This window comes from Larus michahellis, chromosome 4, assembly GCF_964199755.1.
Source record: "Larus michahellis chromosome 4, bLarMic1.1, whole genome shotgun sequence".
In the NCBI taxonomy this organism is placed as follows: Eukaryota; Metazoa; Chordata; class Aves; order Charadriiformes; family Laridae; genus Larus; species Larus michahellis.
In genome coordinates this window covers 40,269,318-40,285,945 of record NC_133899.1, presented here as the reverse complement: position 1 = coordinate 40,285,945, position 16,628 = coordinate 40,269,318, and the positions used below count along the sequence as shown (strand labels likewise).

General features: G+C 46.3%; 1 protein-coding gene across 2 annotated transcripts in view; it reads left to right on the top strand.

The window, feature by feature from the left end:
* The window catches only part of RIN3 (Ras and Rab interactor 3), a 71,124-nt gene that overhangs the window by 44,969 nt on the left and 9,527 nt on the right, over positions 1–16,628 (top strand). Inside the window, exons 5-8 of one of the 2 annotated variants that reach the window (XM_074584176.1) lie at positions 1,659–1,750; positions 6,150–7,622; positions 10,038–10,346; positions 14,250–14,434. In XM_074584176.1, coding sequence (XP_074440277.1) covers positions 1,659–1,750; positions 6,150–7,622; positions 10,038–10,346; positions 14,250–14,317 — 1,942 coding nt within the window. In that variant the 3' untranslated portion in view covers positions 14,318–14,434. Of the gene's footprint in view, positions 1–1,658; positions 1,751–6,149; positions 7,623–10,037; positions 10,347–14,249; positions 14,435–16,628 lie in introns of those variants that run through there. The other variant, XM_074584175.1, reaches the window with a different exon arrangement.

The following is a 16,628-nucleotide window of genomic DNA, read 5'->3' as shown; positions in this document are numbered from 1 at the left end:
CTGGCTAGATTATCTTCGATCACAAAAATAACACCTGTAGGTAACAGGTGACTTGGTGGCTTGTCTGCAAGCTGCTGCACCATGAATAAAATCAGACTTCTTTTTTTTATTAATGTCTTGATGTTTCCTGATTTTTAGGTGTATTTTTCTAGTAAAAAAAAAATAGAAGGGAACTGCTCGTGCACGTAACAGTAACAAACAAAGCAAGCAGAAGGTCCATGGACCCTCTTCCTCTTTTAAGCCTAATATCTGCCATGAAAAAAAATACTACTGGGATCACATTATGACAAACAATGTGACAACAGAGTGCTCAGTGGTGCAGAGAACCCATGGAGTACACTGTGCATCAGTAAGATATATATCTGTTAATATGGGCAAAAATAGCCCCCCCCCCCCCCGGCATTCATCTGTCAACAGATTGGTCCTCCCTAGGTCTGCAGTCACATGCATTTTTGGGGTGCGTTTGTGTAGCAGAGACCACCTACTCACAAGGGCAGCTTTTTCTAAAATAATTTCCTGTGGCTTGCAGAACATTTTGTTAAACTTTTTAATGTGTAAAATGACCGTGCGCCATTCTTTGCTTCCTTTTAGGGACTTGCTGGCTTTTCTAGTCCTTGTTAGAACGGGAATTGAGGTAGGAACAGGTTTAGTGAATTGTTGTTGGGCAAGAGGCAAACCCAAACAGTTCACCACCAGCCCAAGAGCTCTGGTAAATTATTTGAGAGTTAAGGTGTCTTTCAGTGAAACCTAACTAACATCCTCTGAGAAACTGTATCTTTTTTTCAGTAAAAATATAGCATCTTTCCAGAAACCAGTCAGAAGTCTTCTCAGTCAGAAGTCTGAGAGCAGAGAATAGGGGGATATGTGTGTTTTCACGGTGCCATGCAGCAGTTCATCGTTTGTCTCTTCACCCAGGAGCTACCGTCTTCTCTAACCCCGTTGTGTCTCGCTGTGTCCCCGTGTCTTACACTGATTTTTAAAAGAGGAAGCAGGGTGGGGACAGAAGGGTAAACAGAAAGAAAAAGGACTGCAGATCCCCTCCACACCAGAAAGAACGGCTTTTCTATTTACAATAATTACCATTCGCAACACCTCACTTTTCATGGGAAGGTATTTCAACCCATGTGGCTTCCCCTGAGGTGAGAGGCGTTCCTTCTGGTTTTGGAGGAGGAAGCCAAGGCACAGTGATTAAGCCCATGGCATGGTATGAAGCATCGCCACAGGAGCTGGTGATCTCTTGTGAAATTCTTCACTGTGAGGGTGGTGAGACACTGGCCCAGGTTGCCCAGAGAAGCTGTGGCTGCCCCATCCCTGGAGGTGTTCAAGACCAGGCGGGACGGGGCTTTGAACAACCTGGTCTGGTGGAAGATGTTCCTGCCCATGGCAGGGGGGTGGAACTAGATGGTCTTTAAGGTCCCTTCCAACCCAAACCATTCTATGATTCTATGATTCTATGAAATCAGAGCAACCCAGGCCAGTACAATGTCCACGATGCCTTACTGGCCGCAAGATCTTCCCTTGACAACATTCAGGACTTTGCAGAACAGGGCTGAAATTGTGAGCCAATTCAACCGCTAAAACAAACATTAAAATCTGAAGTTCCTAACAGTTGTGGGGTTTGTTCTTTTGTTGGTTTTTCACTGTATTTCTTTTTACAGGGATTTGCTGCCCTTCACCCTGAAGCTGCCACAAGCAATATTAGAAGCCAATAACTTTCAAGACCTTGAAATTATCTCTAGTCTGGGGATAGGTAAGTCCCTCAGAGCAGCCAGAGTTTCACTCAGACTTGTGAGAACCATTGTGCCTCGCACAGACATAGTGCAACTGGAGGATAGATGAACCGTTGTCTTCAGAATAGCTGGAGAGGCCTGAATGCATGAGAGAAGATGTTTATGATCTTTATGTTTATAGAAGCACACTGGAAAAAAGGCCTCTTGCCCCTTTGGACGTAAACCTTCACCTGGAGGCTGGGGCTTTCAACAGCTGAAGGGTGGCACAGCCTCTCAGGATAGCTTACACGCATTGGAAGTATTTGGCATCTGAGGCATGTGAAAGGAGGAAAACACCTTTGCAGTTTCCCCTCTGATGTGTGGCGGCAGTGCTGATGGGGGTGTGATATTTCTAAATTCTGATATTTCTGCTTCCTCTTGCAGGATTTCTAGTTGGTAGAGAAACATGTAGTGTCCCAGCATGTTTTCTCGCCTCACGCTAATCAGACACGAAAAGGAATGTTATTTTTAGTGACAGCACCAAATGAGCAAATTTTAGATCAGATGTATAAAGTTACAGAGTTGGGAAATGCAGTTCTGTTAACTAAAGTAGGTCTCCTTCTTATTCCTTCCCATTTAACACACTCCACTCGAGACAGCTATTAACAGTTAGCCACTCCCTTGCTATTTTCAGTTTTCCCTCAGCTGTTGAAAACAGCCAAACAATGGTGGAAGTGAAGAGTTAGCTCACTTTGAGATATTCACTAGAGCACCCTGGGGCTTTACAGATCTATTTTTGGATCTTCTGTGTTATACCTCCCAGAAGATGTGGCCAACCCCACTGGTTTCACTTCAAGCAGTTTTGTTGAATTCAACCATCGGAATTGCCTCTAACACTTTCAGCATCCTCTATTTTGAAGATACACCGATCCATCAAAGCATCCTTGAGTATGGGTGTCCAGCCAGCACTTACGCTTTAAAGAAAGGTACTTTGCAACTTGAGATAGCAAGTTGCAAACTTATTATTAATTTTATTATAACAAGTGTAAAAATTAAAAAATGGAAGAAGTGTGTCATGATTGTCCAACCTGTGGTCTAATTTGAGCCAGCAGAGGAGATCCTGACCTAGGCAACATCCTCCAGCAGCTTCTGAAAGGAAGGATTAACTGAAGCACGAGCACCAAAGCAATGTTGATTGTAGTCTTCTTCCTTCTCTCCTGTACACTGGTGGTCATAAAAGTGGTGATGCTTGCAGGTTTGTCACGCTACATCGCATGCCAGGAAAGTTTCTGACAACAGAAGAAAGCCTGCTGTTGTATAAACATTTCCTGGGAAATAATGCTAGCTTCTTGGAGTGCCGTGCTATCTCACTAAAGCCAAACAAGCTGAAGTAACGAGTGATACTGCTTACTGCTTCCTGGAACAAAGCTTCAGGGGTACAAACGGATACCCAAGCAATAAGTGCTGCCCGAAGTGGCACTCCCAAAGGAAAGATAAAATTGTTTGAAATTCTGGTATGTTGCTTTTTATTTGTTTCAAAGCATTATGTTTTTTGAGGGGGTAGAAGATGTCTACCTGCAAGCTAGATTGTTCCACAAAGGATCTGGCTGTTATGTATGTTGTCAAAGAGGACGTACTGCAGGCCCTCTAGTCCTGAGGTACTAGAGGCTGGTACAGAAGGCATTTAGCAGGGCTGTACTTCACAAAGAGCACGTACCATCACAGAGGTGCCAAAGTCTCAAAGAACTGCCTAATTATCCCTCACACAGCCTAAGCTAAGGGAAGGACAGCAATGGGAGATGATCAAACTGCCTTTCCTGCTCTATGGGACAGTGTGGCTTGGCTGGGAAACACCCTCTCTGAAGCAGCTGTGTAACCCTTGGTAGGCCCACCTCATCTGGTCCGTCACAGTCTGAGTGGAGTATTGCATTTTCATCACAGTGTCTTATCCTGACCACTACTGAGAAAAATAACCAACTTCCCTTTTGTAGATTGATTTACTCACCATTGCCTCAGCCCATGAGACTCCACAGCATTATGTTCTGACTTAGACAAGCAACTTCCACTGTCTTGCATTTGCTGATACCCAGTAGAGTTGGAGCGTTTAAAGGAAATTGTGCCCCAGATGGTCTCAGACATGAGGGAGTTGTTCGCGTGATGCTGTTATGTGCAACTGCATCTGCCCATCTATTCCTGAATTCGGTTGTTGAGAGTGCTGCTGTTTCTAGCAACACTTTTATTTTAAGCTTCTATGTTCTCCTCCCTCTTGTGGTAGGAAATCAGAGAATAAAGCTGCTCTAACCTCAGCCTCCCTGGGAAATCATGGTGACATGCTTATGGAGTTGAATTAGCCATGGACACTAGCCTAGGCTGCGAGACGCGACATCGGCGATTGTATCCTGATGGGAATGGACAGTCTTTTAGTTCACCTGTGCTTGGCTTACTCTGTGGTGATGTTCTAGAAGTGCTTGGCTGGAGGGAGCAGAGGGGCAGCGAGGAGTCAGCCTTGCCCGTCCTGCCCAGCCTGCAGCACGTGCACCCGCTGGAGGGATGGGGATAGTCTCCGTGGCCCAGGGGACCACATCACTGGCCAAGGGAGGCAAGACCAGCAGTGGGCTCAGGGCACCAAGGGGGAAAGGCAGAGCCCTGCAGAGGGCAGGTCATGGCGGAGGCAGAAAGAACGTGGCTTTTCCAGCAACGGTGTGGAGCTGGCTGCAAGTAGGAAGCCATCAAAAGTCACGGCTGCACCGGGGAGCAAAACGGGAAGAAGTGGCCTGTCTTTGGGGACACAGTGGGCAAGGGAGAGATATTATCTGCATGTGTTACACCCCCGAGTTCTGCGTTGGCTTTATTTGAAGAGTTCCTTTGGTCTGAGTTCCTTCCCAACTGGAAGTCCCTTTGAGCTTTTCTGGGGTGCTGATTTTCAGGAAGAGGCATGGGCAGACCCTGCCCAGGGCTCTGGCCAGCTCAGTGCTGTGCCCCTTTCCTCACCATGGGCTGGGGGCTACGCTGGTGCAGCCGGCAGGAGAACGGGGCCCTGGCAAGGCACAGCTGAAGGCACCGTCCTGAGAGTTGTACCGTCTGCTCAGCACTGAGGGTCATCCCACCCTTGTGCAGCCCTATCTGTCCCCTCTTGGGCCCAGCACATGATGTTTTTGCAGTGAGACACACTTGACATCAAGCACAGGGCAGGGCGTAGGAGCTGTGTGGCAGCCCCATTCGCATCCTCTGTAAATCCACCCGGAAGAGTGTGCCGTCAGCGTCAGCTCTGTGTCCAGGGACCAAGCATGCTGAAAGGATTTATTTATCTGCATCCCTGTGTTTCCACGATTTCCCATCTACCCCTTGTCCCTAAATCTGGGGGCAGAACATACAGGGTTTGCAGGAGCTTCTGTTTCCCGGTGCTTCCAGCAGTGGACCCTGGATTAGCATCTGAGCAATTAAAAACAATCAGACTGGTAAGGCAAGCAGGTACAAGAACTCACCTCTGGGGGAAGGGAAAATGGTTAAATATGATACTGAGTCTGTTCAAAAGGTGTACAAACATTCTGTATTTGGTTTCTTTTGTTTTTTGTTTTAAACAAGTTACTTCAAAATAAATTCTAATAAGAGGTTTGTGACATACAGAAATGACTACTTGCATCTGAAACACCATCTTCCTTTTCCAGTCGCAGGCAATGGCACTGAAATACTTAACTATTCTTTAGTCCTTCAGGATACAACCTTCCTGTGTACACAGTCTTTTGCACGATCTTTCCTCTTCTACATCTGTGGGCAGGTAGTCTCAAGGCAAACCAGAGTGGGCATGGCTATGGATAATGGTCATCCAGAGCTATAGACGTTAACGGTAATTTTAATCTGTGGAAGGTATTTAAAATCCTATGTTTCTGGACTGGTTGTACTGCAAAGCAGGATCAGACCTCTGTGTAGAACAGACTCTGCCCCATCTTCATCTGATGTCACTTGTGGTCCCGGTGCATGTCGGATCCAGGCTGTGTATCTCAGCCCTGCACCTTCCCATGGTCAGGACTCGCTGGGGTCCTCACAGCCTCACCTCAGGTATCCTCAGCTATTTGCATTTGGAATCAGCAATCACTGAACAAGCCATAGACCCTTTTTCACACTCATTCATATTTGTTACTTGTACCTACCTGCTCACACTGAATAGGCTGTATGGCTTTAACAGTTTTCACTAGATGAGTATTCTAAAATTGGCACGAAAGAGGTTTCTGGTGAAGCTTCTGAGCTTGTCCCCTGGTTTGAAGTATCTCACACACATAAAACAGGCAACCCTTTCTTCACAGTGTTTTGTGCAGAGGTGTGAAAGCTTATATACCATTTCTTATAACAAAAAGTAGGACTTATACATACCATTAGCAGCTAAAATTTTCTCAGAGCTGTTTTTCATTCTTCTTTCTTTTTTTTTTTTTTTTTTGACAGATTTCTGGGATTCCTCCTTAAACCACAGAAGAGGAGGTGAGGAGTTATCCCACCCTGCAAAAGACTGTGCTTTCAGCACTGCCCAGGGAGACAGTTTAAGATCTACCCAGTGTTTTGCAAGTAGCACAAACCACTGCTCATGTGAAATTGAGCTGTCAATAGGAAATGACAGGCTGTGGTTCGTGAATCCTATTTTTATAGAAGAGTGCAGTAATCCTTTTCCTCTAGACATACCTCCTCCTAAAAGCCATGCTGTGAGCACCGATCTCCCCCCTGCCACCATGCTCGCTGAAAGGAGGTCTCCCCGCCGGCCCCCTCCACCTCCACCTTCTCACGCCCTCGTCCAGAAATCTTCTCTGAAGCTCCTGCGGGATCCCATGACTGCCTGTGAAGAAAATGAGCTGCTGCTTCAGCCACTAGGAAAGAGCATCAGGGAAATGAAAATTGAAGGCGGTGACAATAAAGAAGAAGAAGGGAAGCAGAGCTGCTCAGGCAACGAGCCCTCGGCAGTGAGCACCAAGAAGGTCTCCCAGCCCTCTGTTCCCCCGCGGAGGCGGCTGTGTGAGAGGACCTTGGTGGAGAGCCGTGTGGGTAAGCTTGGAAGTTGTGAAACACTGAAAGGGGAACGGACAGAAGAAAAACAAGACACAAGTACAGAGAGCAGAGATAAAGGGTTGCTGTGCACAAACGCTGTAGAAATGCCTGGGGAGGTTCCCGAAAGGGCTGTATCGTGGTTTCAGGAGGCAAAGCCCGAACCTGTAGAGAAGAAGGAGGACATGCCTGAGATACAAAGCAATGCCATTAAGAAAGGAAAGTCACCTCCTGTCCCACCACCAAGAAGGAAGAGGCTTTCCCAGGTACCGAGGATCCACAGCTCAAAGCCAACAACAGTGGCAGAGACAGGCACGGCCACGGCTTTGTGCAAGAGCAGCTCAGCTACAGTGGTACGTGGTGCCACTTGCACACATACCAAGACTGAACAAGGACACGGCCACAAATCTGTCACCTCAGCTGAACTGAAAGGTTCACGCTCCTCCCTGGAGGGCCCAGGAAGCAGCGCCGTGGCTCAGGCATCAGCGTCCGAGCCAGACTCCTACTCCACCAGCAGCACAGAGGATGACCTGGAGATGCTGAGTAGTTCGTCCGGTAAAAAGACACGCTCCATGATCTTGGATAAGGCCAAGAACAGACTGTCCTTTGTGAGCCTGTCCAATGTCTTCACAGTCTTTTTGTCTAGTGACAGGAAGCTGCAGAAGAAGATAGTGGAGCTGGCACAGGACAAGGATTCGTACTTTGGCAACCTGGTGCGGGACTACAGAGTGTACAGTTTAGAGATGATGGCAAAGCAGAGCTCCAGCACAGAGATGCTACAAGAAATCCGGATGATGATGACGCAGCTGAAGAGTTACTTAGTGCAGAGCACCGAGTTGAAATCTCTGATAGACCCAGCCTCCTACACCGAGGAACAGTTAGGTAGGTGACTGCTTTACTCAGCCTCGGGCAGGATAGGGGAAGGTGAGGAGGGAGACAGGATTATGCAGACACAGGTTCTGCTTTACAGAATTATAAACCATCTCCTAAAAGCTGAGGGGTGCATGTTGAAGTCTACTCTGTGGTTGCCAGCACTTGGAGGAGCAGCTCTAAAACCTGGGAGACCAATGAGGGGGTGTTGCACAAAAATGTTTTAGAAGGAAGAGTTTAAGCTGAAGAAATGCATGTTTTTGTGTGTGGGAGAGACATATATGTATGTTTATATGCATATACACACATACAAATACGTGTGTATGTGTGTGTATATGTGTGTACGCATAGGAACACACACGGAACTGTGCTTACTGGAAGCACAAAAGGCCAGCTTCCCCCTGCACAGACGTGTTCCCTGTGGTCTTCCACGTCCGCTGCCCCACGCTCTGCAGTGAGGATGGAAAACTCCCTGCGTGTGGCAGCCAGATCGGGGGCTGATCACTGTCTCATGAGGAGGTACAAGACTACGATGGTTTTGAGTGGCAGGTTGGAGGAACCACTTGATCCCGCTCTGTGCTCCTCAGAGCTCAGAGGCGCAGGAGAGCTGCCTGCTGCAAGGCCACTGCTGGCTCCCAAATGCAGCATGCACCTGTTTTTACCCCACACACAGTTTGCCTATGTGGAGGAAAAATAATATTTTTGGCTGTATAGGGGTGTTTTGTTGCTTCTTAGTCCATATTCTGTGAGAGCGTAATGTGCTACTTCCCCCCTTGCTAAGAAATAGACTGGTCTGTTTAATGTACATTCATGAGGGAATATACAAGCAGCTGTAGGATTTTTTTATCGCAGTCAAAGCTGTACAGCCAGAAGAAGAGTGCATGCATGCACTCACATGTTCTTTTGACTTAAAATTGTTTCTTGAGGACCCGAGAATCAGTGCAGAGCTATTTATGAGATTCCCTAAGCTGGCTTAAAGCAAACTGGGGGCTGGAAGACCCCCAAGACAGAACATGGCCAAACACAGAAGTGACCAGGGATTCCAGGGGATCCTGCAGCTCCAGTATTAGGTGGGACCCAGTTAAGTGGTGTGCCAGGACCCAGAGGCACTCAGCTGTCAGTCTCAGCAGGCCCTGGTGACTTCTTTCTCACCCAGCAAAGGCTTCAAACGATCCTGTGGTGTCCCCAGCAGAACAGACCTGCTGCCAGTCCCTTGCCATAGCCAGGAGAAGGGAGCTAGAGCTTCACTTCTCATGCACCTCATCTAACACCTGCAATTTTTGTCCCCAAGGCAGAGGGGGGTGTCAGCACAGAGACCTCTGTCTCGAATCTTGATTAGGGAAGGTGAAGAGGAGGCAGAAAGAAGTGTCCTGTTCTGCTTGGCAGAACTGCATGTGTGTAAGGATCCCCCCACCTTCACACAGACACGCCTGGTTAGATCTAGCCCTGTTCACTGGCAGTTCCTGAACAGGATGATATGGCCTAGTCAGCCTGGGGAGGACTGTCTTCTCCTGGGGAGGACAGGGATTCCCACCATGGAGGATTTACCATTTGAATTTGTCCTGCTTCAGGCTGACTGATCCTCTGGATTCTTTGAAATACTTGCATTTTGCATACATAAATGTTACTACCCTCCGTTTCGTTCCTCTCTGACTGAGCAGATGAACTCTTTTGCTGGTGACCTTTTTGCCTTGGTGAAGGGGTGGCAAGAGGATTCTTTGCAGTCCCTCTGGTTTCCAGGAGTCAGATGACAGACTTTCTCACAGTCTCTCATGCTTCCTTTAATGCTCAACCCACAGAGACTTATTTCCTCATCCACAGGTGGCGTAAGAGGTGGCTTAAGTATCAGTAAGTTAGAGTCACTTGAGCAGTAAGGGTGAGAAACTTCTGCCCAGATGTTGGTGTCTGCCTCTGAGTGGGTGGCTACAGCCCCTTTTCAGTCCCTGCGGAGAAAGGGGCGCTTTGAGGGTGCAATGGATTTTGTCCCAGAGTGAATATCTCAAATAGATTAGAGGGAGGTGTCAGAAGGGACATGAGATGAATCCCACCTGGGCATCTGTAAGGGCAGGGCTGTGAAAAGAAGCACAGTTAGGTGAGGTTCCTCATCTCTTCCCAGAGTTGGCTTTCCTGCTGCCTGACAGTGCCATGCTGCTCAGCCCGGAGTCGGGCAAAGACAGCAGGGGCTGCTGGCAGCAGGAGCTCTCCTACGGCTCCACAATTGGTGTTCATCTCAAGCCTATCCAGGACTTCTGGAGGCTGTTGGTAGTGAAAGGTTTACTTTCTGGGCTGTAATTTCTGTTTCCTGCTCACAGCTATGCAGTAGTGCATGAATAACCAGCCACATGCTTTCTGAGCAGTTTTACTTGCACCTGTACTACTGTGTTGAGTATTTATCACAGACTGTTGTGTTCTCCCTTCTCTATGCAGAAGTGATTGCTGAGACGGCTTTGTACAAATGTGTCCTGAAACCTTTAAAAGAAGCCATTGATTCTTACTTAAAAGAAATCCACAACGAAGACGGATCTTTACAGCAGCTAAAAGAGAACCAACTTGTGATACAAAACACAACTACCACTGACCTAGGCGTCACGACCAGTGTGCCTGAAACCTTTGTGCTGGAAAAGATCCTTCACAAGTTCACAACCATGCACAAGGCCTACTCCCCAGAAAAGAAGATTGCCATCTTGCTGAAGTCCTGCAAACTCATCTATGACTCCATGGCTCAGGGAAACCCAGGTACAGCGCTCCTACTGAAATGGTATCCCTCCCTGCTCCTTCTCCGTGTATCAAAGGGAACAGGGTTTATGATACAGTTGATGTGGTAATATTCAGATTGCAGGTAACAGTGATGGCCGGTGTGTTTGGTGTCAGCTGTCCACAGGTTGTGTTCAGAATGGGCTGGCTAGTGACTGTGAAGTTCTCTGCACTAATAATGAGTATAAAAGGTACCTGGTTAACTTTAAGCTCCATAGCTCCAAAAACCAGATGTCCGTGAGTGTTTTATGGGTAATGTCCTTTTTGCACAGCTCTCCATAAATCCTCAGAGCTCTGTCCCAGTTTGTAGCAGCTTAGCAGTAAATTCTAGGAATGGGTTTTTGGGAAAAGTCTCTTGATTTGGCCTTTACAAAGTTTTGCTTAAATTGAGGTGTTCTGCTTAAATTGAGTTTTGCTTAAATTGAGTACTAGCAGAATGCTAGTACTGTTTGTTACTAATTCCTAATGATCCAGAAAATTCCAAAAGCCACTCCTACACTTCTTCAGTATGAGGAAGTATGTGCTCTGAGTATAAATATAACTTAGGCCTCAGGCCAACCACTAAATGCTCGTTAAGTCCTTGGCCTGCAGACTGGATGCGTTTTTGCAGATAGACCAGGAAGCCCCTTCCTCCAGGGATCTGCCCTGCCAGTTTAAGGGCTTCCTTTGCATACTGGGGAGCTGATGACGAGCCATGCATAAATTTGAAGAGAAGCCAGATATTAATTTGCAAAAACCTGCGGTTGTTTAAGAGCTCACAATCTCCAAAGGTGCTTTTAGCTGTTCTGCTTTATTTTATGCTGACAACGGCCTTGGAGCACTCATACAGAAATTGTTGTGTCCCTTCTGAGCCTCACTTCAGGGTCATCCCTTGGACAGTATGCATCAAGGTTCAATGACCAATCTAGACACATTAACAGCAGAGCAAGAAGCCACCCCAGGGCTAAGCCTAAGCTGCAGGGTGGATAGGACCTCCGACTGTCATCAAGACTGAGAGAGCTGGGGTTGTTCAATCTGGAGATAAGAAGGCTCCGGGAAGACCTTATAGCAGCTTTCCAGTATCTGAAGGGGGCCTACAGGAAAGCTGGAGAGGAACTTTTTACAAGGGCATGTAGTGATAGGGTGAGGGGCAATGGCTTCCAAGTGGAAGAGGGTAGATTTGGGTTAGATATCGGTAAGAAATTTTTCACTGTGAGGGTGGCGAGGCACTGAAACAGGTTGTGCGGAAAAGTTGTGGCTGCTCCATCCCTGGAGGTGTTCAAGGCCAGGCTGGATGGGGCTTTCAGCATCCTGGTCTAGTGGGAGGTGTCCCTGTCCGGGGCAGAGGGGGTGGAACTAGATGATCTTTAAGGTCCCTTCCAACCTAAACCGCTCTATGATTCTATGATTCTACTATGAGAAGATTTGGACATGCGTAGGGGAATTTGCTGTAACATTGTTAAAACAGTTGTGTTAAGTTTGAGAGCAAATTTGGTATAGATCAAAGACTCGCATGCCTCATTAAAACCCACATAGGAGACACAGTCTCCTTCTGATGCTGGTGTTACATTACATATCTGTCACACTTCGGTTCGCTCAGGGCTGGAATTTCTCTGTTGCAGGAAATACCGTTGTGTCATTTTATGTGACAGAAATTAGGGGTCAGGGAAATAATTCAAAAAACCCTACTTGTTTTGAAAGGTTGGCTCTGACTCTCGTGAAATCAGGATTTCATTGTGGTTTGCTCTGCTAACCAAAGCGCTCCATTTTGGCTGGCTCAGCTGTTTTCTCATGTTGAGCACCACTGCAAGTGGGGCTAGGTCGGAAGATGACTTCACCCCAGTGTGTCCAGTTCCCTCTGCAGTCTGTATGATCAGTGGTGCATATCAGAGCCTGATCGGAAGGAAACTGGCCTGCCATGAAGGAAATGTACCCCAATGAATTCAGACCAGAAAAAGAGGTTAAGGGGAGGGAAGAGCTATAGTTAAACTCCCAGAAGATGGTGGACATGGAAAGAAATTGAGTGAAACATCCTGTAGGCCCACTTTGAAGTGAAATGCGTGAAACCTCTCCAGCAGCACGAACTGACCCCACATCACTTTGATTTTTCCACCCGGCAAAGACAAAGGTTCAGCAAACTGAACTGTTTTACTGACAGGGAATTCCCAGCTGGCGGCATGCAGAAGAGTGTGCTGCCGGCTACTCAACCAGATTTCCAGCGGGTAGGTGGATTTTCAGCCATCTCGAGAGCATTGGCCCAGGGCCCCTTTTGCTTTTTGAGCCAGCCCTGAGGCAGCGCAGTACTCTTCGCACAGGAAGAGCAGAGGCCATGCTCGGCTTCCTGTGCAATAGTCTGTTTTTCTTTTAGTTCCTTTTACTCACTGCTGAATTAGAGAGTTCCCTCCTCTTCCAAGATCAGAGCAGGTGGAACATAAAAGTAATCATTCCCTCTACGGCAGGACCAAAGTCAGTCTGCCTCTGACAGAAAAATTATCTGTTTGGTAACGTGATAACTACTTATGTTGTCTGGTTTAATTTGCAATTTAGCAGCTCAGGCCAGGTCTTTACTCACTTTAGGCTGACCGTCGGATGAGCTGAGCTGACCCGAGAATATGGTTTCATATCTTAAAGCAAAGTGTAAATACCACCAAATCAAGCACACTTCTTTTTTCAGACCCATATGAAAACACAATTTTTTTATACATTTTGAGACCTGTGTACAGCAGGCCAGGTTTGGCCAGGGTGTCCCAACAGGTACCAAGTTTTCTTTAAAGCTAGGGATAAGCTTACTCCAGAACATCTGTGCCTGTGGTAGTGCCCATCTTTGCACTGCAATTCCACGTATGTCAGGCCATTTTAAGAAAGGAGGAATTCTGTAGTTTAATTGCAATTCGTACTACATGAAAAAATCTGCCTGAAAAGTTGGATGTGGTTGAACCTCATGATACTTAGACTATGAACTCAGTGTGTCAGATCCTCAGCTGGCTTAAACTAACATTTCTTCCTCAAGTTGAAGGCAATCAACTTGTGGATCTGATTCATCACAAGGAATCAGGAAGGCAAGTTTACAGTCTTTCTCAATACACCTTTCTCCCAACAGACAACTACATGAGGACTACTACAAGACATAGATCTATGTTGAAGTAGAACTCATCTACAGCTACATGTAGGTGGTCACAGATGGGTAACATGTCTAGCTTCTCATTATAGACAATGGGGACTTAGTCGATGGAGTTCTGTTGATTCATCTGGCTCAACGTAGGTGTCTGCTTTAGGGTGAGATGACTCATGACAAACTCCACTGATGATATTGATTAGTTCATCACTGGCTATGAAAGGAGTTTAGGAGTACTGGTTCAGATGTTCACACTACAGTGTAGGCAGTGGTATTAGTAAGTGAATCCTCCCCAAAGGGACAATTAAGATAGCATTGCAGTGTCTCACCGAGCTTTTCCAAGTTCTGTGCAAACTTAAATCACAGCAACATATGCCTCCAAGAATGTAACCTACAATCTAAAAATATGTAACCTGCTAAAAATAGTAGAAGGAGTTAGTAAGAATAATATGCATTAAAAGAATACAAAAAGAAGAATTTGGAAACCCAACCCATCGCTCACAAACTGGCTGGCATTTTTTCTTCTGTGCGCTAGAAAAAGAGGCAGGACTCATGGGAAGCTGTAAGCTCCCAGCTCTCTGCCCACTCCTACGTTTGGAAGGCATGCCCCAATACCCACAGGGAGAGCTGGGCGCATAGCTGATTTATATAGAAGCGCTGTAATCTTATGTAGGAGAATCTGCTTATTATTCATCTTTCAGAAATACCTTTACTCAGACAAAATGTCAAAGGCATATTGTGTGGTAGGAGTAGAATGAGAATCTCTGCTTTTCGCTCTGTCAAAAACACAGGTGACACTTGTGGAGTGATAAACGAGACACGGATTTGCAATATGTGTGGTGCATACTGGCAACGGTGAGCCTTGAGTTCCTGGCCTTGTGCTACCTGGAAGCTGCTGCTCTGTGGAAGAGAACTGATGGAAAAGCAAAAATAGAGGAGCAGTAGGCATTGGTTTATGAAGAAATACTGTGTGAGGCAAACAGGCCAAGCTTGGTGAGTCCATAAGCAGGGAAGATCAGGCACAGAAAGGCTCTAAAGCTTAAGTTGGGAGTTTGAAAGATGGGAAGACCGATTTCTAAGGAGATTCAAGAAGAATGAACAGAGGAACAATTTTCTTACTGCAACATTTTTAACTTGTGGACTGCCTAAGGTTATGAAGCTTAATTTTTGGAGTATATTTGAATTGCATATTGAGCTGGCTAGGTAACTAGCCCTAAAACATCTGATTTAATAATTTCTATTGTATAGTTTTGCATGGCTAATCATAGTCTGCTTTTGGAAAAAGAGTAAAAGATAGGATGAAAAAGAGGAGAGACTGGATCTATACGCCATTGGAATCTTTCTCTTCCCTAGCTTTTAGGATGAAGTTTGTGATCCCCTATAGAATTGAGCAGCTGGACATTAGTTGCCCTGATGCATTCCTGTATGGCTCTGCAGTTGACAAAGGCATGGACAAGGAGCAGTGTGCCTTCAGCGGGATAGCTGAGCTTGTGAAAAGGAAACTGGTCTCAAATACCTCGGCCGCCAGTGTAGAACAGATGCTAGAAGCTCCTGAAACTAAATCAGAGAAATCCCACCACACTGCTCATTATCACATCTCACTTCTGAGAAGGAAAATAAAGCTATACATAACAGCTTTGCTTTGTTATCTTTAGGAAGAGGATATCTGTACTTAAGTTACTATTAATGAAGGCTGATGGACTAGAGATTATATCTTTTTCCTGGCTAGCCCAATTTCTACATTTGAATTAAAGAGCCATTCAAATTTTTCAAGGGGAACGAATTCCTCTGATCTGTAAAACATGTTTTTGAAATGGAATCATGCTGCCTGTATGTATTAGCTCTCTTAATTCAGCTCTACCATAAATTGAACCTTGCTGAAGTATAATGGGATAGACAAGATAGAGCCAAATGCTAGTGACTGGAAGGATGGTCACAATCTTTTCTTATGATCTTGAAATAATCTCAGTTAAACTTTCTGTATCTCAGGTTTCCCGGCTATAAACTGAGGCTAAAATTCATATTACCTGGAGACCTGCTGCTAGACATCATGCCAGTGTTTGTAAAATATAAGAGCAAGGTGCAGAGTGTCATCACTGTCTGCTGATTGTCAGAATGTACATGGAGGGAAAAGAAATGCATGAATGTGTTAAAATAGCCTGTAATTTCTTTATGGAGGCTTGGGCAGAATTCCAGTTGTTTTAAATCATGTATTTAATTAATACCCATTCTATTCAGGCACTGCATGCCAGCCAGGAGCTGATGTTGTACTTGCTTTGCTATAAACATAATAGGATGAGTATGTGGCAGAAGAGAAGGCTTATTTTAAGCTTCTTATAGATACTTATGAAATAAATGTTTCCTGATCCTGCAGGGAAGAGGAGGAAATAAAGCAAGCAAGTCGTATCCGGAGTAGGGCAACACCACCTTGAACAAGCAAGCTTAGTCCCAGTGTCACTGAGACCACTGTCAGGACCAAAGCTAGAGTTAATTCTGTCAGCTGCAAACATACCCCTCTGTGAGAGACCACAGATGGAGCTAGACATGCAGGTCTGGGAGCTTGGCTCTGGCCCAGACTGAAAGTGGAGCTGAGGAGGCAGCAGCCTGGGGAGAACATGGACGCTGGTTAGTGCCCTGGTGCCTTTCATGGCGCAGGGAGCAGGTGGGTTGCAGGATGCTGAGCAGCACCAACCTCTCATGTGTCTTGGTTTACAGGTATTGTTTCATGTATCTTTGTGCCTCCTGCTTCTGGACATACAGTCCAGAGTTGCTGACAGCACCTGTTATCCCCATGGGTGGACTGAGGTACAAGGCATCTCAGGGCCATGCTTGGTCTGCCAGCTGTACATGCCTAAGCTAGTCCCTGTGCCTACTGTGACATCCAAGGCCAGGAGAACAAGGGGAGGTTCAGAGTCCTGTCCCCTCAGGCACCTATCCTTGGCTCCATGGGCAGTCAGTGGAGAGAAGGTGTTGCGATGCCTTCAAGGAGTAGGCACAATATACCATGCCTGAGGTGCCCTAGGCAGCACTGGAAGTTTGTGGCAACACATGGAGTCAGAGCTAGATCCTTGATGATTAGCTTTGCTTTTCTCCTGTTGACACCTACAGCTCCTGCTGACTTCAGTTTTATGTACAGATGTGGGTATTTAAGAATCAGGCTTCATACTGCC